This window comes from Carcharhinus amblyrhynchos, chromosome 1 (genome assembly GCF_965287045.1).
Source record: "Carcharhinus amblyrhynchos chromosome 1, sCarAmb.v2.hapA, whole genome shotgun sequence".
Classification (NCBI taxonomy): Eukaryota; Metazoa; Chordata; class Chondrichthyes; order Carcharhiniformes; family Carcharhinidae; genus Carcharhinus; species Carcharhinus amblyrhynchos.
Window position 1 is genome coordinate 50,876,965 of NC_137324.1, and position 21,805 is coordinate 50,898,769.

The following is a 21,805-nucleotide window of genomic DNA, read 5'->3' on the forward strand; positions in this document are numbered from 1 at the left end:
TCTTTGTAGTTTGCCTGGCTGAGGTGATACTATGTACTGAATTTACTCAGGGAAATAATCAATCACAAGATAGGTTTGGATAAGATGGTTGTGGCAACTGATCTCATTCTACCAGATTACTAACTTCCACTTGTAGCATCCAGCCATTCCTTAAATTGGTCCAGTGATGTGACCAAAAACATTTTCTAGCAAATTGATTTATCTGCTGATTATTTTAAAGTGTCTTTATTAGTGTCACAAGTAGGCTTACATTAATTAACACTGTAATGAAGTTATTGTGAAAATGTCCTAGTCGCCACACTCTGGCACATGTTCGGGTACACTAAGTGGGAATTTAGCATGGCCACTGCACCTAACCAGCATATCTTTCAGACTGTGGGAGGAAACTGGAACACCGGACGAAACCCATGCAAACATGGGGAGAACATGAAGACTTTGCACAGGCAGTGACCCAAGCTGGGAATCAAATGGTCCCTGGCATTGTGAGGCAGCAATGCTAACCATTATCACCGTGCCATGACTGCATATAAAGAAATATTTCCTCATGTCTGGCATAAAACTAGGCTGTATCTGTGCCCTCTGTCAAAAGTGTGTTCAAATATGTAAAACTGCTATTTAAGATTTGTTCTAATTATCTTAATTATATTAAAATTCCTCTGGCAAGTTTCTTCATAAAATTGGTGAAGCTTTGCTTATAACCCATTCATTGACATTTATCTCTGACAAATAGCTACCAGGGTCTGGATAGCCTCCTTACACTGATAGTCAGAATTGCAGGCAGTAATTCACATCCAGTCTGAACTACTTCAGCAAGGCCAGTCATTGTTACACAATTTTGTATAAGATGCAGCAAACCAGTATAATTCCAGAAACTTTAGCCAGTGAATATTGAAGGACACCCAGGATCTGACCAGATACCTGAACTGCATCTGCAACATCCCATTTGTACTCTCAATTACAACTCTTGTGTTTATATAGTTTCTGTTGTGCTTTCCGTGGAATCTGTCCTGGGGCAACACACTGGTATCAACAATCACATCTTTATAGGGTAACCCTTGTCTCTGAGGAACCATCCACTGAATAAGCTACCAGGTGTGAATATCTTTGGGAGAAATTCATCATAGTAGCTTCGTGGATTCTTGCACAGACATGCAAGATGATCTTTCAGTAGATGCAGACCATTAAAGTATTGTAACCCCATTTGATTGATAATTACTACTGGTTAGTCTGAGGGCATCTCAATTGCCATGTGCTCAATGCACGTCTCTCTCAAACTGTGAGAATTCCAGTCAGAGCAGCAAATCCGAGGGCCCTCCATCTGGCTCACTTCTTCAATAGCAAAATTCATATAGTGCATCCAGTGAGATGCACTTGTGGGCAGCAGCTTGTAAGATCCGACAAATATTACCAGCAACTCCTTGGAAGGAAAACAATTAAAGGTGAAGTTGTTAACATCAGCAAAGTCTGAGCCTCATGAGGGACTGATACTGACATGCCCTCTTGCTTGTGTATCCTGTTTTGGGAGTATCAGCTCCTGTGAATTGGAGTTACGTATGCGTCGCCTCTGTCCTGTGGAGCGGAAGATGGTTGAGAAGGTTGCTGCTGCTTCTCCTTCTGTTCATCATCAGAGATCCAATGTAACGTTTCAGAAGCAGCTGCCTGGCTGTTGTGTAAGTTCAGTAAAAAGTCTCACAACACCAGGTTAAAGTCCAACAGGTGTTGTGTAAATTGACAGCTGAGAGGTGTAGAACAAGGGTAGCTGACTCCTGGAGAGCAAAAATGACCTGCAAGGTTTTGGAAATTACCTTCAAAGCTGTGAAAGCACACTTTCACAAAGAACGAGTCTTCTTACTCAAGGAAGCAGGTGTCAGATCACAGTATTTAAAGTCTTTCTTGGCTGTCAATTGATCAGCCCTATTGTTTTCTGCTGCCCTCTTGTCTTCCTTCATCTGGAAGTCAGGAAGCCAGTGCACAGAGTTAAAGACTTAATTCCTGGCAGCTAACGAGTGTTTATCATAGTTAAATGGAAGATCTACCGCCTGGGTATTTTCCATGTGTTGGTGAGCTGTTTAGGATTAAACGTGGAAGTTGCTAGGTTCTTGCCGGATTCTTGATATGTCGACACTTTCAGGCGTTTTTAATCTGCTACCTACTTTTCCTAAACTCTCCTTCCATAACTTTGACCTACCACCATGGTAAATGCCATGGAACACTATTTATGTCAAAGATGCTATTTAAAGGAAGATATGGTGAGCCTTTATAAAACACTGGCTCAGCCTCAACTGAAACTATTAAACTGCAACAGTGCAGGAGGAGGCCACTCGGCCCATTGATTCTGCACTGACTCCACCACCATGGTAAATGCCATGGAACACTATTTATGTCAAAGATGCTATTTAAAGGAAGATATGGTGAACCTTTATAAAACACCGGCTCAGCCTCAATTGAAACTATAAAACTGCAACAGTGCAGGAAGAGGCCACTCGGCCCATTGATTCTGTGCTGACTCTCCGGAAGAGTATCTTCCCCAGGTACACCCCTTCACACTACCCTTCTAATCGCGTGCACATTTACCACAGCCAATCCACCTAGCCTGCACATCTGTGGACTGTGGAGCACCTGGAGGAAATCCACCCAGACACATGCAGACATGCAGACTCCACACAGTCAATCACCCAAGGCCAGAATCGAACCTAGGTCTCTGGTGCCGTGAGGCAGCTAACCACTCTAGCACTGTGCTGTCCATATTGGAATATTCCACTACCACATAACTAAGTAATAGTGTCCAATTCTGGGCACCGCACTTTATGAAGGATATGAAGGCAATACAGAGGTTGCAGAAAACATTACAAAAGTGGTCCCAAGGATGAGGGACTTTAGCTCCATGGACAGATGAAGGAAGCTGGGGCTGTTCTCTTTAACGAAAGAAGGTTGAGAGGAGTTTTGATAGCGGTGTTCAAAATCCAAACAGGGTAGGAAGGGATAAACTGTTCCTACTAGTGGAAGGTATGAGAACCAGAGAAACACAGATTTAAAGTGAATGACAGAAGAACCAGAGGCAACATAAGGAAAAACTACTTAATGCATCATGTGGTTGGGATTTGGAAGTTAGTGCCTGAGAATGTGGTGGACACACATGGTGAGCAATGAGCCATCAGTTTCATTCAACTTCTTACTTAGCATATTCTACTCAATCCAGGGAAGAGCTATGTCTTTAAATTTTAGTTCCAAATGCAGTATTTGGATTTGTCTGTACTCATGGGCAATAAGACCATAAGACATAGGAGTAGAATTTGGCCATTCGGCCCACTGAGTCTGCTCTACCATTCAATCATGGCTGACATTTTCTCATCCCCATTTTCCTGCCTTTTCCCTATAACCCTTGATCCTCTTATTGATCAAGAACCTACCTATCTCTATCTTAAAAATACTCAATGACTTTAAATAAGCCAGTGATGCCCACGCCCCACAAATGAATTTAAAAAAGGCCAGTCCTGTTGACCTTCTTAGCAAAACTTCCAAGAGATAGTGTGACAAAAATGGCATTTCCGTGAGACACAATCTTCAAAATAGCAACAGACACATGTGAACACCACCACCTGGAAGCTGCCATTCACCATCCTGATTTGGAAGTACATCGCTGTACCTTCACTCCTTCCCTACCAGCAAAGTGGGTGCAGCTACACCACTTGGGCTGTGGTAACTCAAGAAGGCAGCTTGCCACTACCTTCTCAAGGGCAACTAGGGATAGGTAATAAATGCTGGCCGAGTCAGCGATACCCACATCCCAAGAATGGATTTAGAAAAACGTTTCTTCTTTTTTCCATCCTGTATAACATTTATCATAATGAAAAAGCCAGTCAAGTTTATCTCCACTAACAGAGGTATGTATCTGGGAAAATAGCAGTAAATACACCCAATGTGAGAAAAAATGAACATGCTGTTAATCAATAAAATCACATAATCAGGATAGTACTTGGCCCTAGTCCCTCGGGTAGTTCCTCTAGCCTATCTTCAGAGTGAGCAGTTCGAGCTCCAGTTCTGTTTAATAGTCCTCTGAAGCCAACTTTCAAGGAATTGGCAATATAATTGCTTCTTTATTCACCTCTCAACACAAGATGCTAACCATTCTGATTCCTGTGCAACTAAATCATAGTCTCTGCTGCCAACTCCTGGTTCTTTAGAAGTTTGTATTCAACAATCTGTCATGGTCAGGCAGGGTTCCCAGCTGTAACAAGCGAAGGTCGATGGTAGAAAGGTAAGGCCAACCTTTGTATTGTTACAAGATCCGAGTTCAGCAGATTAGGTAAGAACCTTAAAGAATTTTCAAATAGACTTAGAGCCCCTGGCTTAGGGCCCCTACTAGTGCACACCCCCAGAAGTGGCTTACTTAAATAGCCTATCAGTCCTTCCGTGCAGTAAAGAAAAGGATCCAACCTCAGAACTGGGTTATTGCTTTGGACAGGGTACAGAAAGCTTTGAAGAGGGTACAGAAAGGACTTACCAGGATGATAACACATTAGCTATAGAAAGGTTGGAGCACATTAGCTGTAAGGGAGGTTGGAGAAACTTGGTTTGTTCTCACTGGAACAACAGTGGTTGAGGGACGACCTGATAGAAGTCTACAAGAGTCAATTACTGGGGGCATAGGTAAAAGGTGCAAAGGGCAATGTTTAAAGGAGATATACGAGGCAAATTTTTTACACAGAGGGTAGTGGGTACCTGGAAGTCGCTGCTGGGGTAGTGGAAGCAGGTACGATAGTGACTTTCAAGGGGCGCCTGGGTAATTACATGGATAGGATGGGAATAAAGAGGTATGGTCCCTGGAAGGGTAGGAGGTTTTAGGTCAGTCAGGCAGCATGGTTGGTGCAAGCTTGGAGAGCCTAAGGGCCTGTTCCCATGGTGTAATTTTCTTTGTCCTTTATAAATAAGCTTATCGGTCTCCCCTTGCAGTAAAAGAAAAGGTCTACCCTCAGAAGCATAGCCAACAAAAAGAAATATAGGCATACCTGCCAGAAGGAGATGTGACTGTCAGCATTGGAATATGTGGCTAGATATCGTCCATCAGGAGCAAAGGACACTGCAGTTATTGGTCCACTGTGGCCATGAATAGTCTGTAGGAGGTAACACAGACAAAGAGTTCTGAGACATGCAACTTTAATGTTCCAATGTCCTTATAGCAAACGAGACAAGACACTACATGGAAAATTATTTATAGATTTGTGGAAAAGTTCTCAAGGACTAAGATTTAATGCATTTCAATACAATTATTACATAATCAAAATCTGCAACATCAGTCAGTCCACCGAGACTCAAACATATTGGAGATGGAAAACTGGTTCAGTAAAATGCTTTTGTTTCTTGTAATGCAAGCCTTTATGTGAGATGCAAGGCATTTCCTCTGGGAACAGATTCAACATCAGTTTAGATATGAATAGTACAATTTATAGATCCCAAAAATCCTAATTCTCAGAAATTTAAATCTGCTTTAAATCATTGTTGGTTTTGTGGATAAACGATGGGCAAAGCTGGGTGAAGAAAATATTTTGGCCCCTTCTCTTCCTGTTGACAATATTGCACACTGATTAGTCAGATAGGGCACAAAGCAGATTAGGACATCTTAAGAAAGACTTTCAGGACAATAGCTTTGGCACTTCTGATGTCGGAGTGAACGATGAAATAAGTCACATTATGTACAGCTGAGTCGATGCTACCACAAAGAGGAATCTATTCAATGGTTCATACTCAACATTTGTAAGAAATGTTTCAGTTAGCTGAAAAATCTGAACAAAGCAAGAAGTAACAGCACGTTTTGTTTCATTTTGACAACCGTGACCATACTTCTTTGAGAAGTACTAAGCTCTCTTTTGAATTTCAAATGCTGGTTGATTGATGCGTTTCCATACACTTTCGTTTTTAACTTGGATTTCCAGCATTTGCTTTTATTTATGCATATATAAAATTCTATTTAATCAGGGAGCAGATAATTAGGATCAACAAATCTGTATGTTTTTGAAAACTCTGAACTCCTCTTTTCTGAATATAATCTTTCAATCCAGAAGTGCAACTAATTATCTCTTGAATCCACTTCAATTGTGTTCTTTGGATAATGATCTTATTGAATGGCGGGGCAGGCTCGAAGGGCTAGATGGCCTACTCCTGCTCCTATTTCTTATGTTCTTATTATCCTCTGGGGAAAATAGATTCAGAAGCAGCAATTAATGCAACGGTTTTTAAATTTATATTCAAAATCACAGAATCATAGAAATCCTACAATGCAGAAAGAGGCCATTTGGCCCTTGAGTTTGCACCAACCATAATCCCACCCAGGCACTATCCCCATATCCCTACATATTTACTCGCTAATCCCTCTAACCTACGCATCTTAGGACATTAAGGGGCAATTTTAGCATGGCCAGTCAACCTAACATGCACATCTTTGGACTGTAGGAAGAAACCCACACAGACACGAGGAGAATGTGCAAACTCCACACAGACAGTGACCCAAGCCGGGAATCGAATCCAGGTCCCTGGAGCTGTGAAGCAGCAGTGCTAACCACTGTGCTACCGTGCCACCATGGTAGCTTCCTTTGGTGCACTGCAGCGGTCTCAGGTTGGTCTTAGCTGTGATAGAGTTAACTGATCTCAGGGCAAGAAAATAAAATCAGCCAAACTAATCAATGTTACCAAGTGACCATTTGGAAAGTTTGCACCTGGAGAAGACAAAATTGGGCTTAACAATCAATTTCCAGAGTCCTGTACGCTTTTCAATTAATCAATGTCTATTTTGAATGGGCATTTAGGTGTGGAGGTTGCTGGCAAAAGTGAGCACTGCAACTCAGCACAAGTCAGCACCTTCAGAATCAGAAGAAAAGAGAGCAATTATGCAAATACTGCATGCGTATTTTAAGTTGAAGATTTGATAAACATCCTGAGAAGAGACACTTTAACGTATTGTAAAGAGGAGACTTGGAGTATCTCTTAGCTGATTTTTGAGCTTCACACTGTACTACAGCATCAAAAAAACCGAGGATGTTTTGATGATTGGTAAATGCTCTGAGCATGAAGTGACCTTGAGCAGCAGTGTATGAAATACATTCATCACCAAAACTGCACACCGTCTGTCAATATCTGCCTCTCATTTGTTAAGAGTTCCCCTGCTGAGATTCCCTCACAGCAGCCTGTTTTTGCTTCCTGTATTCATGACAGGTCAGAAGACAAAGCAACCTCTTTTTTTCCTGAACGAGACTCACTGCTGAAAAATTTAAGTCGACAGATGTAGCCAGTCAAATACAGTGAAACCTGTCAACAGTTCTCACCCGTGGTTTCACTATAAGGGGTGCTTTTTAAAAATCAAGATTAAAACACCATGGGGACTAAATTCAATAGCCCCCAAAAATGGGCGCCGGTATCGGGATCAACCCTTGCCCGTTCAATGTAATGCAGGCAGCATGCCAACTCTGTACTGCCTGCTGTTTTAAATGATTTCAGCAGTCAGCCAGTGCTAACTGTGCTGTTGATTGGCTGGATGCTTCAGCAGGGGGCCAATATCTTAAGAGGCGAGCACCAGTTAAAGCTAGACTGCGCTGCTGATAGCTAGTCTGCATCTGCAAACAGGAGAAGCATTGTGGCTAGAGCAGGTGGTGGCAGTGGTGCAGGAAGGGAATCCAACCTGGGAAATATTAAAAATGACAGATGGGAGAGAATGGACTCCAAGATTTTTGAATGTTGCTCTGGAGACCTTGGTGGAGGAGGTGGGATAGAGGGCCTGTGTCCCTGAGGGATGGGGAGAAGGGTCTCCAAACACATGCTCAGAAAGCAGTGGAAGCAGAAAACCATGGAGGTCAATGACAGGAGTCGTGCCCCAAGGACCTGGATGCAATGCCACAATAACCTCACATGTGTGGTCAAGGTCAGTGAACCTATCTTCAAGTGTCACATTCAACCAACTACATCACAAACCTCAGCCACAGCTCAATTCACACCACCATTAATTTACTACCAAAAATCTCTATCAGCCTAATTGATATTCGTATGTTCCACTGCATCTTCAGAAGACTAACATGGCTGCAATTCTCTTACAAGGAATTAGGAGTAAATGCTCTGCCATTCACAGAGATCATGGCTGTTCTGATTATGGCCCTAACACCACATTTCTGACTGACCCCTTGTCAGTCAAGAATCTGTCTACCTCTGCCTTGAAAATGTTCAATGGCCCTACCTCTGCTGTTCTCCAGGGAAGAGAGCTCCAAAGCCTCATGGCCCTCAAGGAAATAAAAATCTTCTAATCTCTACCTTAAATGGGAGATCTTTTATTTTTAAACTGTGCCCCTCTAGTCTCTCCCACAAGGGGAAAGTCCCGTCAGGAGCTTTCAGTGAGATCACTTCTCAATATTCTGAACTCCAATGGATACATGCCAGCTTGTCCAATCTTTCCTCATAAAATAACAACGCAATCCCAGATATTCCCAACTGCTTCTAACGCATTAATATCTGTTCTTAAATAAGTAGTCCAAAACTGTGCAGTACTCCAGATGTGGTCTCACCAACATCCTGTATGATTGTAACAAAATAACCCTACTTTTATAGTCTATTTCCCTCTCGTTATGACTAGGGCGACAAGGTGGCACATTGGTTAGCACTGCTCTTCACAACGCCAGGGACTTGAGTTTGATTCTCGGCTTAAGTCACTGTTCGTGTGGAATTTGTACATTCTGCCTGTGCCTGTGTAGGTTTCCTCCCGGTGATCCGGTTTCCTCCCACCCTTCAAAGACGTGCAGGTTAGGTGAATTGGCCATGCTAAATTCTTCCTCAGCGTGTCCAAGCAGGCTCTGGGGTGTGGTGACTAGGGGATTTTCACAGCAACTTCATTGCAGTATGAATGGAAGCCTACTTGTGACTAATAAATAAATTTTTACTTTTCATTAAAAAATAACATTCCATTCGCCTTCCTAAATGCTTACTGTACCTGCACATTGACCTCTGATTCATGTACCAGAACAGCTGATCCCTCTGTACCTCAGAGCTCTGCAATCCCTCTCCAATTAAAAAAAAATACATTCCTTTTCTGTTCTTCCTGCCAAAGTGGACAAGTTCACATTTTTCCAACTCACTTAACCCATCTATGTCCCTTTGCAGATTCCTTATTTCTCGAAACACAACCTATTACCTACTTATGTCAGCAAATTTTGCAACCATCCAAGTCATCACTAAGTAGTGAATAGTTGAGGCTCAGCAATGGATCCCTCTGGCGTGCCACTCTTCACAACTAGTCATTCTGAAAATAGTCTGCAAAGTATCTATTCAACTTATCCACCACTTCCTTATTTTCCACTATTAATTCCCCAGATGCACAAGGGCGAGTAGCCATAACGGGTTTTGTGCCTGTGGCAAACAGGCCCTGAAAATTGCATTCGGTGACTCTGGCACTGTTGCAAACAAATTGGATCACTTTTTTTCAGAGTGAATGCCCTTTATTGTCTAATTCAACTGGATTTAATTGCATAATTTGCTTAATTGTACAAAAGAAGCTGATTCCAACATTATACAGTGCAGAGAGAGCTACTGTAACGGTACAACAGCCCATTATGTTTGACAGCAGCCTACTAGAAAGCTAAACAATTACTTCATAATCATGACAAGGCATAATACACAGTATCTATGCTGAGGCATTATTTCCTTTAATGTAATTTCAATTTCCACGTTTTTAATGTCTGTTAATTGCACTTGCATTAACTGGAGAATTGATCACATTTTAAATCGGCAGTTCGTGTATGACCTGATCTATGTTAGACTTGCAGTTGACGAAACAGAGCAACATCATCGACACTGTAGCAATAAACTTCTCACTCACCTTACAGATATGGATTATTCATAATGGCCAGTAATGTTGTACATTCAGTGTTTATCAATATAGTAACCCAACAATGAACAGCTGATAAAATAATACATGTGCTAACCAAAAATACTGGGTGATAGCTCACAAAGGCTTTTATCCACAAAAAATATGTGCAAAAATACAGCTTGTATATATGGAACTGAAATTTTTGCAGTTAAAGTTTATTTTTAAACCTATGTTTTCAGCTGGATGGATTCATTTTGGAAGAGAAGCAAGACGGGGCAAAACATCATGATGAAGAAACATATTTCATTTTAGCAAATGGGTGTATAGATTATGTGATGGTGATTATATGCTGATGGTCTTGAAACAAAAGTTATAAAAATAATGTAAAGTACACCAGTTTGTTCTAGGTAGTAGGACTTGGTATTAAAGCCAAGTGCAAGCTCTTAGTCATAGGAAAAAATGGGAAATATTTAAAGCCTGACCACGTCCAGCTGTAGAGCAACAAATTAACAATGTTTTTAAGCTCCAGCTTCTCCCCCTTCTCCTTGAGGTCTGTTTGTAGAAGAGAATAGCTCTTCCTGTGCATAGTTCCAATACTGTCACACATGCCACAGCTATAATCTTTCAGAACGAGATTGTGGAGATTTCTGCTTTTCATGTCAGTGCTTCACCAATAAATCAATTTACAAATATTATGTGACTCCATACATACTCTTACTCATCTGGTACGTAATCAGGTGCACGTTTGAGCAACTCAGCAAAAGATACCAGTAGTGTGAGAAGGAAAACATTTATAAGTCAAATCTTAAGAGGTGTGGACAATTGAAAGTGAGCAACAAACCAGTGTGACAAATTCTGAAAAATCTCTGAAGAACTTCAAATGAGATCTCAACCCATTCACAGCATTTGTCAAAATTGAAAGATCTAGTAATTAAAAAGGAAAGAGGCAAAAATGAGGGGGTGAATATATCAAGGTTAGAGGACAGGAGAGCAGAAAGTGGAATCATTGTGGGTGGAGATTAGGAACAGCAAAGGGAGGGAGACGCTGGTGGGTGTCGTCTATAGGCCCCCAAATAATGATCTGGAGGTGGGGCGGGCTGTTAACGCGCAAATAAGTGCGGCGTGCAGGAACGGAACGGCGATAATTATGGGGGATTTCAATCTACATATTGATTGGTCGACCCATGTTGGACGCGGTGGGCTCGAGGAGGAGTTCTTGGAATGCTGCCGGGATAGTTTCCTTGAACAGTGTGTGTTGGAACCGACGAGGGAGCGAGCTATCTTGGATCTGGTGTTATGTAATGAGGCAGGTAGAATTAGGGATCTTGTGGTGAAGGATCCTCTTGGGAAGAGTGATCATTGTATGGTGGAGTTTCTGATGCAGATGGAGGAGGAGAAAGTGGGTTCCCGGACATGTGTCCTTCGTTTGAACAGAGGGGAGTACGATAGGATGAGAGAGGAATTGGCGAATGTTGATTGGGGGACCACATTTGAAGGTAGGTCTGCTGAGGAACAGTGGAGGATCTTTAAGGAGATCTTTCTTGGTGCTCAGCAGAAATTTATTCTGATGGTTAAAAAGGATTGTAGGAGGAGAGATAATCAGCCATGGATAACGAAGGAGGTAAAGGAAAGTGTTAAATTAAAAGCGGATGCGTTTAGAGTAGCTAAGAGTAGTGGGTGAGAAGAGGATTGGGAGAGGTTTAAATATCAACAAAGAATGACAAAGAAGTTGATAAAGAAGGGTAGGATAAACTATGAAGCTGGGCTACCGCTTAATATAAAAAAGGATAGTAAGAGTCTTTATAAATATATAAAAAGGAAGAGGCTGACTAGGGTGAACGTAGGACCTTTAGAGGATGAGAGGGGGGACTTAGTGGTAGGGGATGGGGAAATGGCTGAGGCCTTGAATAACTTTTTTGTTTCGGACTTCACGGATGAGGACGTGAATAATTTGCCGGGTGTTAGCGATGGAAAGATGGTAGGAGTGGAGGGCCTGAATGACATTATTGTTACCAGAGAGGCAGTGCTCGAAAGACTGGAGGGACTGATTGTGGACAAGTCCCCAGGACCGGATGGAATGCATCCAAGGGTTCTGAAAGAAATGGCGGAGGTGATGGTGGATGCCTTGGTGATTATTTTCCAAACGTTGCTGGATTCCGGGGAAGTGCCAGAAGATTGGAAAACGGCTAATGTTACGCCGTTGTTTAAGAAGGGTGGCAGGCAAAAGGCAGGGAATTATAGGCTGGTTAGTTTAACGTCTGTTGTAGGTAAAATGTTAGAATCCGTGATCAAGGAGAAAATAGCGAGGCACCTTGAGGAGAATTGTTTGATACAGCAGACGCAGTACGGTTTCGTTAAGGGGAAGTCGCGTCTGACGAATTTATTGGAGTTCTATGAGGATGTGTCTAGGGCGGTGGATAGAGGAGGGCCGGTGGATGTGGTGTTTCTTGATTTTCAGAAGGCGTTTGATAAGGTGCCGCACAAGAGGTTATTACAGAAGGTCGGGGGCATGGACTTGGGGATAGGGTGTTAGCGTGGATAGGGGATTGGCTGTCAGGTAGGAGGCAGAGAGTGGGGGTCAATGGGTGCTATTCGGATTGGCGGTTGGTGACTAGTGGAGTGCCCCAGGGATCGGTGCTGGGGCCTCAGCTATTTACCATTTATATAGATGATCTGGAGGAGGGAACCGAGTGTATGGTGTCAAAATTTGCTGATGACACCAAGATTGGTGGAACGGCAAATTGTGCGGAGGGTGTGGAGAGTCTGCAGAAGGATCTAGATAGGCTGGGCGAATGGGCCAGGAACTGGCAAATGGAATTTAATGTTGGCAAGTGTGAAGTTGTCCACTTTGGTAGGAATAATGATAGGAAGGACTATTACTTATATGGCGAAAAACTGCAGCATGCGACGGTGCAGAGGGACCTCGGAGTCCTTGTGCATGAGTCGCAAAAACCCAGCCTGCAGGTGCAGCAGGTGATCAGAAAGGCAAATGGGATGCTGGCCTTCATAGCGAGGGGGATTGAATATAAAAGTAGGGAGGTCTTGCTGCAACTGTACAGGGCACTGGTGAGGCCGCAGCTGGAGTACTGTGTGCAGTTTTGGTTGCCGCACTTACGCAAGGATATTTTGGCCTTGGAGGGAGTGCAGAGGAGGTTTACTAGGCTGATACCAGAGTTGAGGGGGTTGAAGTATGAGGAGAGGCTGAGTAAACTGGGCTTGTACTCGTTAGAGTTTAGAAGAATGAGGGGAGATCTCATTGACACATATAAGATGATGAATGGGATGGATAGGATAGAGGTGGAGAGGCTCTTCCCACTCAGGAAGGACAGCAGGACTAGAGGGCACAGCCTCAAGATAAGGGGGAGGCTGTTTAGAACAGAGTTGAGGAGGAACTTCTTCACTCAAAGGGTGGTGAATCTCTGGAATTCTCTGCCCATTGAAGTGATGGAGGCTGCCTCGCTAAATATATTTAAGACGCTGGTAGATAGGTTTTTGATAGGCAAGGGGATTAAGGGTTATGGGGAGAAGGCGGGAAAGTGGAACTGAGCCACGACAGATCAGCCATGATCTTATTGAATGGCGGGGCAGGCTCGAGGGGCTAGATGGCCTACTCCTGCTCCTATTTCTTATGTTCTTAAAATCCCAATCACAAGGGATAGAATATTGGAGAGACTTAAGGGGCTAAAAGCAGACAAGTTTCCAGGACCCAATGAAATGCATACTACGCCTTTAGTAAGTGGCTGCAGAGACAAGTAGACTTATTGATTGAATTCTAAGAGGGTTGTAGAAGATTGGAAAGCCAATGTGACTCCCTTGATCAAAAATGAAGAAAGGCACAGGCAGGGAACTATAGACTAACTAGTTTAACATCTATTATTGGCAAGTTGAAGTTCAAGGGAAAATAGCTAAGCATTTAGGAAAGCTAAATATAATCAAACCTAGTCAACATGGCTTTATGAAAGGTAACTTATGTTTAACAAATGTGCTCAAGTTCTTTGAGGATTGAACAGGGAGAGTAGACAGAGAGGAACCTGTAGATGTAGTGTATTTAGAATTCTAAAAGGCATTTGACAAGATGCCGCATAAGTGTCTGCTGCGTAAGTAAAATCCACGGAATTGGGGGAAATGTGTTACCATGGATTGAAAATTTGCTGTCACATAAAAAAAAAGTTGGAATAAATGAGTCCTTTACAGAGTCAAAAGATGAATCTAGTGGAATATCGCAGATATCAGTTATTGGCCTATAATTGTTCATTAGATACATTAATGAACTGGAGGAAGGAACAGAATTTAAGGTTTCCAAATTTGCCGAAGATGCAAAGATAGGGGGAAAGACATGTTGTGATGAGGGTATTATGATTCTGTAACAGGATATAGATAGATTGGGTGACTGGTTGAAAACTGGGGTTTAGTGTGGGGAAGTGTGGTATCATGCACCAGTGTGAGATAGGACGAATCAAAGGGCAGATTATCTAGAGAGAATACAGGTGAGTGAAGTACAAAGGGATCTTGGTGTTTTCGTACATGAAGTTAGCAGGCAGGTCCAATAAGTAGTTAAGGTGGCAAATGGCATTTTGGCCTTTATTGCAAAGGAATTGGAGTTTAAAAATAGAGAGGCTTTGTTGCAATTGTACAGGGTGCTGGGGTGGCCTAATTCTGAATACTGTGTACAGTTTTGGTCCTCTTACCTTAAAGAAGAATATAGTAACATTGGAGGCAGTCCAAAGGAGATTCACCAAGTTAATTCCTGGATGAGAGGGTTGTCCTATGAAGAGAGGTTAGATACTTGTGTCTGTATTCCTTGGTGTTGAGGGATGACCTTCTTCAAACATATAAGCTCCTGAGTGGGCTTGTTAGGGTGGACGTGAGATGCTTTCGCTAGTACGAGAGTCTCAAACAAGGGGATGTTAACTACAAGATAAAGGGCCGGTCACTTAAAACTGAATGTGTAGAAATCTCGTCTCGCAGAAGCTGCTGAATCTCTGGAATTCTCTGCCTCAAAGGGTAGTGGAGGCTGGATAATGAGAAGTATTCAAAGTGGAGGTGGATAAATATTTGATAGATTGAGGAATAGAGGACTATGGGGAAAGGGCACAGAAAAGGAGTTGAGGCTAGCATATATCAGCCACAATTGTACGGAATAGTGGAAAAGGCTAGAAGGGCCTGGTGATCTACTCCTTCTTATTCATCTTGAGAGAAGCTTGCCCAGAACCATTGTACCTGAAGCAACTGAATAAAAAAAGGTGCGGCCTCCTTTGAGAGCAAGCGCATATCAGAGCAGAGAGAAAACACAAGGAGAGGAAATCCCAAGGCAGCAGCTCATCCATTTCTTATATTCTTGTATGTTTGCAGTTAGACAGCTCCAGAAAAAAATGCTAGGAACATAACATAGATCACTACACGACATTTGTTGGCCTGACCAAAGCCTTTGACACAGACAGCCGTAAATGCCTTTGGTAGGTAACAGAAAAATTTGGCTGCCCTGAAGAATTCATCACAAATTTTGACAGTTTCATGACAAAATGTCCTGGGTAATGGTGAGCCTTCTGACTCATACACAGTCACTAGTGGAGTTAAACAGGGCTGAGTGCCAGTGTCAACTTTCTTCACCACAATTGTCAGCACCGTTTTCTCCGATGCCTTCAGCTATTATTGTGCATGGGTATTATGGGGCCTCAGCTATTTACCATTTATATAGATGATCTGGAGGAGGGAACCGAGTGTAGGGTGTCGAAATTTGCTGATGACACCAAGATTGGTGGAATGGCAAATTGTGCGGAGGGTGTGGAGAGTCTGCAGAAGGATCTAGATAGACTGGGCGAATGGGCCAGGAAATGGCAAATGGAATTTAATGTTGGCAAGTGCGAGGTGGTCCACTTTGGTAGGAATAATGGTTGGAAGGATTATTACTTACGGGGCGAAAAACTGCAGCAGGCGACGGTGCAGAGGGACCTTGGGGTCCTTGTGCATGAGTCGCAAAAACCCAGCTTGCAGGTGCAGCAGGTGGTCAGGAAGGCGAATGGGATGCTGGCCTTCATAGCGAGGGGGATTGAATATAAAAGTAGGGAGGTCTTGCTGCAGCTGTATAGGGCATTGGTGAGGCCGCAGCTGGAGTACTGTGCGCAGTTTTGGGCGCCGTACTTACGCAAGGATATTTTGGCCTTGGAGGGAGTGCAGAGGAGGTTTACTAGGCTGATGCCGGAGTTGAGGGGGTTGAGCTATGAGGAGAGGCTGAATAAACTAGGCTTGTACTCGTTAGAGTTTAGAAGAATGAGGGGAGATCTCATTGAGACATATAAGATGATGAATGGGATGGATAGGATAGAGGTGGAGAGATTCTTCCCGCTCAGAAAGGATAGTAGGACTAGGGGGCACAGCCTCAAGATAAAGGGGGGACAGTTTAGAACAGAGTTGAGGAGGAACTTCTTCACTCAAAGGGTGGTGAATCTCTGGAATTCTCTGCCCGTTGAAGTGGTGGAGGCTACCTCGCTAAATATTTTTAAGACGCGGGTTGATGGGTTTTTGATAAGAGAGGGGATTAAGGGTTATGGGGAGAGGGCGGGAATGTGGAACTGAGCCACGACAGATCAGCCATGATCTTATTGAATGGCGGGGCAGGCTCAAAGGGCTAGATGGCCTACTCCTGCTCCTATTTCTTATGTTCTTATGTTCGATGATAATGATCAGGGCACTGAAATCAGGTATCATATAGGCAGGAAGCTACTCAATCTGAGATGACTCCAGACCAAATGCAAGATCTCCCAAGACAATCTTCATGATTTCCTGTTTGGGCACTGGCTGCTGGTTCATAGATAAACAGGCAATGGAGCTTGGACTTGTGCTTCAATGAATGCAAGCAACAACTTTAACTTTACAAAACGTGTGAAGAAAATTAATGTACCAGCTTGTTCCCAGAAAGCCCAATCTCAATCCCAAGATTTCAGTGCACGACTAGATCCTGTCAGCAGTGGATAATTTTACTTATCTCAGCTGCACACTTGCTCGTGCTATCTATATTGATGACAAGACACATATAAGAAATTCCAAAGCAAGTGCAGTCTTTTGACAGACTTTAAACATCAGTCTGGGAATGAACAGAAGTAAGCCTGCTTACCAAACTGAAAGTTATGATGGTCAAAGGAAATATTACCAAGACACTCTGAAGGCTTCACTTTGGAGTTTTGATCTCAACTTCAAGTCTTGAGAGAAGCTCGCCCAGAATCATTATATCTAAGGCAACTGAATAAAGCGAAAGGTGTGGCCTCCTTTACAGCAAGTGCATATTAGAGATAGAAAGAAAACACAGGAAAGGAAATCCCAAGGCTGCAACTCATCCAAAACCTAATCATCTGTAGTACCCTGACCTATTTTCAGCAGAACCTTTCAGGCACAAATCAGCCTTAGCATTTGCCAAGCACATGATGGAACCCTACCAAACGTACTAGGTAATGAACATAGTTCCCTTTGCCTCGAAAGATGAACAAGAATGGCGCCTGCACAGGAGAAGCAATCCATGGTGGCAAAGCACTTGAATTCCTTATCAGGCACTATATAAATCCAAGTTTATTCTTTCTTCAAAGATCAGTTTCTTCAAATCTAACCAACAGCTACTACTGCTAATAGCAACATAAATAGGCCACTTATCCTACTAAGCTGGCTTTGTAATTTTGTTAGGTATGGCAGTTATATTTTTTTGTAAGCCCAATTCCCTATCTTTTCTCCATATCCCATAATAACCTTACTTACCCAGTATATATCTCCCTTTTAAATACTTCAATTGATTTTGTGTCCATGTTTCTGATGCAGTATATTCCACATTTTAACAACCCTTGGGTGAACAAATTTTTCTGGGATTTACTTTCAATGGACTAAAAAGTAATTCAGGAGTGGAGCTGTTTGTTAATGATTCCAGACTTCTCCGTTTATAATTCCTCTAATAAAGAAGCAACAGTGACAGCATACAGCAGTACATGAGTGCATCTACACTTGGGAGTACTCAGTAGAAGGTAACATTCATATCACAAAAGTGATAAGGAATAATGTATTTTTTGTAATTCTTCCATGGGATTTAAATTTGGCTAAACTATCATTTGTTGCCCAAACTTAATGCCTTTGTATAAGGTGGTATTGGCGAGTCACTTTCTTGAATCACTTGAACCTTATGTAAAGATATCCACAGTGCTGTATAGGAGGAAGTGCCCATATTCAGACCCAGCAATAGGGAAGGAATGGTGATATAGTTCCAAGTCAGGATTGTGTGATTTGAGGAGAACTTAGTGTTATTCCTATGTGCTGTTCTTGTCTCTCTAAGTGGTAGAGGTCACAAGTTTGGAAGGAACCTTGATGAGTTGCTGCACTGCATCTTGTTTATGATACATACTGCTGCTCACTGTGCACCAGTGGTGGATGGAGTGAAGGTTTAAGTTGGTGGATGGGATGGCAATCAAGCAGGCTGCTTTGTTCTGGATAGTGTTAGAACTGAGTTAAGTCCTGAGTCCTGCTTGAACTTAACTCATCCAGGCAAACGGAGGGTGTTTCAGTATGCATCTTGTGCCTTTGTAGATGATGAATCAGCTTCGAAGAGTGAGAATGTGGGTTACTCTCCACAGAATTCCCAAACTCTAAACTGCTTTTGGAGACATAGTATTTCTTTTGTTGGTTCAGTTAAGCTCCTGGATGTTGATAATTGAGGATTCAACAATGGGAATGCCGTTGAATGTCAAGGGGAGATAGTGAGATTCTCTTTGTAGGACATGTTGCCTGGCATCTGTGTGATGTGATTGCTACTTGTCACTTATCAGTCCAAGCCTGAATGTGTCCAGGTCTTGCTGCATATAAAAACGGAACAGCTTCAGTGTCTGGGAAGCCACAAATGCTAAAGTTTAAAGTTCATTTATTAGTGTCGTAAGTAGGCTTACATTAACACTGCAATGAAGTTAGTGAAAATCCCCTAGTTGCCACACTCTTGACGCCTGTTCGAGTACACTGAGGGAGAATTTAGCATGGCCAATGCACCTAACCAGCAAGTCTGCTGGATTGTGGGAGGACACCAGAGTACCCAGAGCAAACCCACATAGATATGGGGAGAATGTGCAAACCCCACTCAGACAGTGACCCAAGCCAGGAATTGAACCTGGGTCCCTGGCGCTGTGAGACAGCAGTGCTAACCTCTGTGCCACCACTGTAATCATCAGCAAACATCCCCATTTCTGAGCGTATATGGAGTGCAGCCATTGATGAAGCAGTTGAAGATCATTGGGCCAAGGACAACCCTGAGGACCTCAGGCCTAATGTGAGTGGTTTTGATTGTTGGATGCCATCTTCCATCGTGCTTGATATGACTCCAACCAGAGGAAAACCTTTTCTCTGATTCCCGTAAGTTTTGCTGGGGCTCCTTGATATCACATTCAATCAATCATAGAATCCCTACAGCGAAGGAGACCATTTGGCCCATCGAGCCTGCATCAATAATAATCCCACCCAGGCTCTATCCCCATAACTCCATGTAATTACCCTGCTAATCTAAGGGTCAATTTAGCATGGCCAATCAACCTAACCCCGTACATTTTTGGACTTTGAGAGGAAACTGGAGCACCTGGAGGAAACCCACACAGAAATGGGAAGAATGTGCAAACTCCGCACAATCACCTAAGGCTGGAATTGAATCTGGGTCCCTGGCACTGTGAGGCAGCAGTGCTAACCACTGTTCCATTGTGCAACCAGTGAAGGGCAGTCATTCCCACTCACCGCATTAAGTTCACCTCTTTTTTACCAGATTTGAACCAAAGCTGTAATGAGGTCAGGAGCCAAGCGGTTCTGATAGAACCAACTGAGTATTGGTGAGCAGTTTATTGCTGTGAAAGTGTCTCTTGATTGCACTGAGAGGCACAGAGTGGAGATGACCAAATGTGATGTGGCATGACTGCTAATTTGTTGCAGGTGGCATGATCAGTAAGTTTGCAGATGACACTAAAATAGGTGGCTATCAAAAATTGCTGCAGGATCTTGATCAACTGGGGAAGGGGGCTGAGAAATGGCAAATGGAGTTCGATAAAGATAAATGCAAGGTGTTATATTTGGCAAGTTAAATCAGGTAGGACTTACACTGTGAATGATAAGAACTTAGGGAGTATCGTGGAACAGAGGGACCTTGGAGTTCAGGTGCACAGTTCTCTAAAGGTAGAGTCATGGCTAGATAGAGTAGTGAAAGTGGCTTTTGGCATGCTGGCCTTCATCAGTCAGGGCATTGAGTATAGAAGTTGGGAAGTTATGTTGCAATTGTACAGGATGTTGGTGAGGCCTCATCTGGAGTATTGTGTTCAGTTTTGGTTGCCTTGCTATAGCAAAGATGTTATTAAACTGGAAAGAGTGCAGAAGAGATTTACAATGATGTTGCCAGGAGTCAAGGGATGGAGTTACAGGGAAAGATTGGGCGGGCTAGGACTTTTCTCTTTGGAGCGTAGGAGACTGAGGGGTGATCTTATAGAGATGTATAAGATCATGAGAGTCATGATGTGGAGATGCTGGCGTTGGACTGGGGTAAACACAGTAAGAAGTCTCACAACACCAGGTTAAAGGCCAACAGGTTTATTTGATAGCAAACGCCACAAGCTTTCGGAACACGCTGTTCGTTCGTCAGGTGAGAGATCGTGAGAGGCATGAATAGTGTGAATATATGCAAACTTTTTCCCAGGGTTGGGAAATCAAGAACTAGAAGGTATAGGTTTAAGAGGAGAAAGGATTAATGGGAACCGAGGAGCAACTTTTTTTACACAGAGGGTGGTATGTATAAACTGCTGGAGAAAGCGGTTGAGGCAGGGACATTGACAACATTTAAAATGCATTTGGGCAGATACATGGATAGGAAATGTTTAGAGGGATATGTGCCAAATGCAGGCAAATGGGGTTAGCTTAGATGGGCATTTTGGTCGGCATGGACCAGTTTGGCCGAAGGGCCTGTCTCCATGCTGTAGATTTTATGATCTCTGGTAAGTTCTTCTCAAAGTATAATTTAGATTGAGAGTCATTCAATTAGAATATTCCACATATTTACTGTTGGTCCATATGCCTTAATACTTTTAGAGATGATGTGGAGATGCCGGCGTTGAACAGGGGTGGGCACAATAAGAATTCTCACAACATCAGGTTTAAGTCCAACAGGTTTATCGGATAGCATGAAATTTCGGAATGCTGCCCCTTCATCAGGTGAGTCTCACCTGATGAAGGGGCAACACTCCAAAAGCTCATGTTACCAAATAAACCTGTTGGACTTTAACCTGTGTTGTGAGACTTCTTACTGCGTTTTTAGAGAACAAACATTTAAACTTAGATGTAAAATTTACAATTGATCTCGTGTCATTTGCCATCTGCAGGTGAGTTGGAAACTTCTACCATGAATTTCACTCCTGAAAGATTACTTTTTTTAAAACTCTGCTCCTTAGTCCAAGACTCCTTGATGGCCAGAATCCTATCAGTCCCCCCCGTATCTTGAAAACTTTGCTCAAATCACCCATAACCTTCCCAATTCCAGGGAATAGAATCCTAGTTTTTGTAATGTCTCCTCATAATCTAACATTTGGATTCCAGGTATCATTCTGATAAATCCTTCTGCACTTTGTAGGCAAAATGCGAACTGAGGATCTGGGGAGGGAGTATGGGAAGCTGGGAATGGAATTAAAGAGTAGAACCGACAAGGTAGTTATCTCTGGGCTACTGCCTGAACCGAGTGCAGACAGGCGTAGGGTCGATAGGATTAAGGAAGTGAATGGGTGGCTCAGGGATTGGTGTGGGAGGAATGGGTTTGAATTTATGGGGCATTGGCATCAGTATTGGGGTAGGTGGGACCTGTTTGGGCAGGATGGGGTTGGTCTGAACCGTGCTGGGACCAGAGTGCTGGTGAATAGAGTAAAGAGGACTGTAGACAGAGCTTTAAACTAATTGGGGGGGGGAGGGTGCGAGGGT

At 43.0% G+C, this 21,805-nt stretch overlaps 1 protein-coding gene across 6 annotated transcripts in view; it reads right to left on the reverse strand.

Moving 5' to 3' along the window:
- Positions 1-21,805, reverse strand: part of wdr7 (WD repeat domain 7) — a 695,157-nt gene that overhangs the window by 19,097 nt on the left and 654,255 nt on the right. For all 6 annotated transcript variants that reach the window (XM_080182523.1, XM_080182596.1, XM_080182751.1 and 3 more), the window contains one exon: positions 5,010-5,114. In XM_080182523.1, coding sequence (XP_080038649.1) covers positions 5,010-5,114 — 105 coding nt within the window. The remainder of the gene's footprint in view (positions 1-5,009; positions 5,115-21,805) is intronic.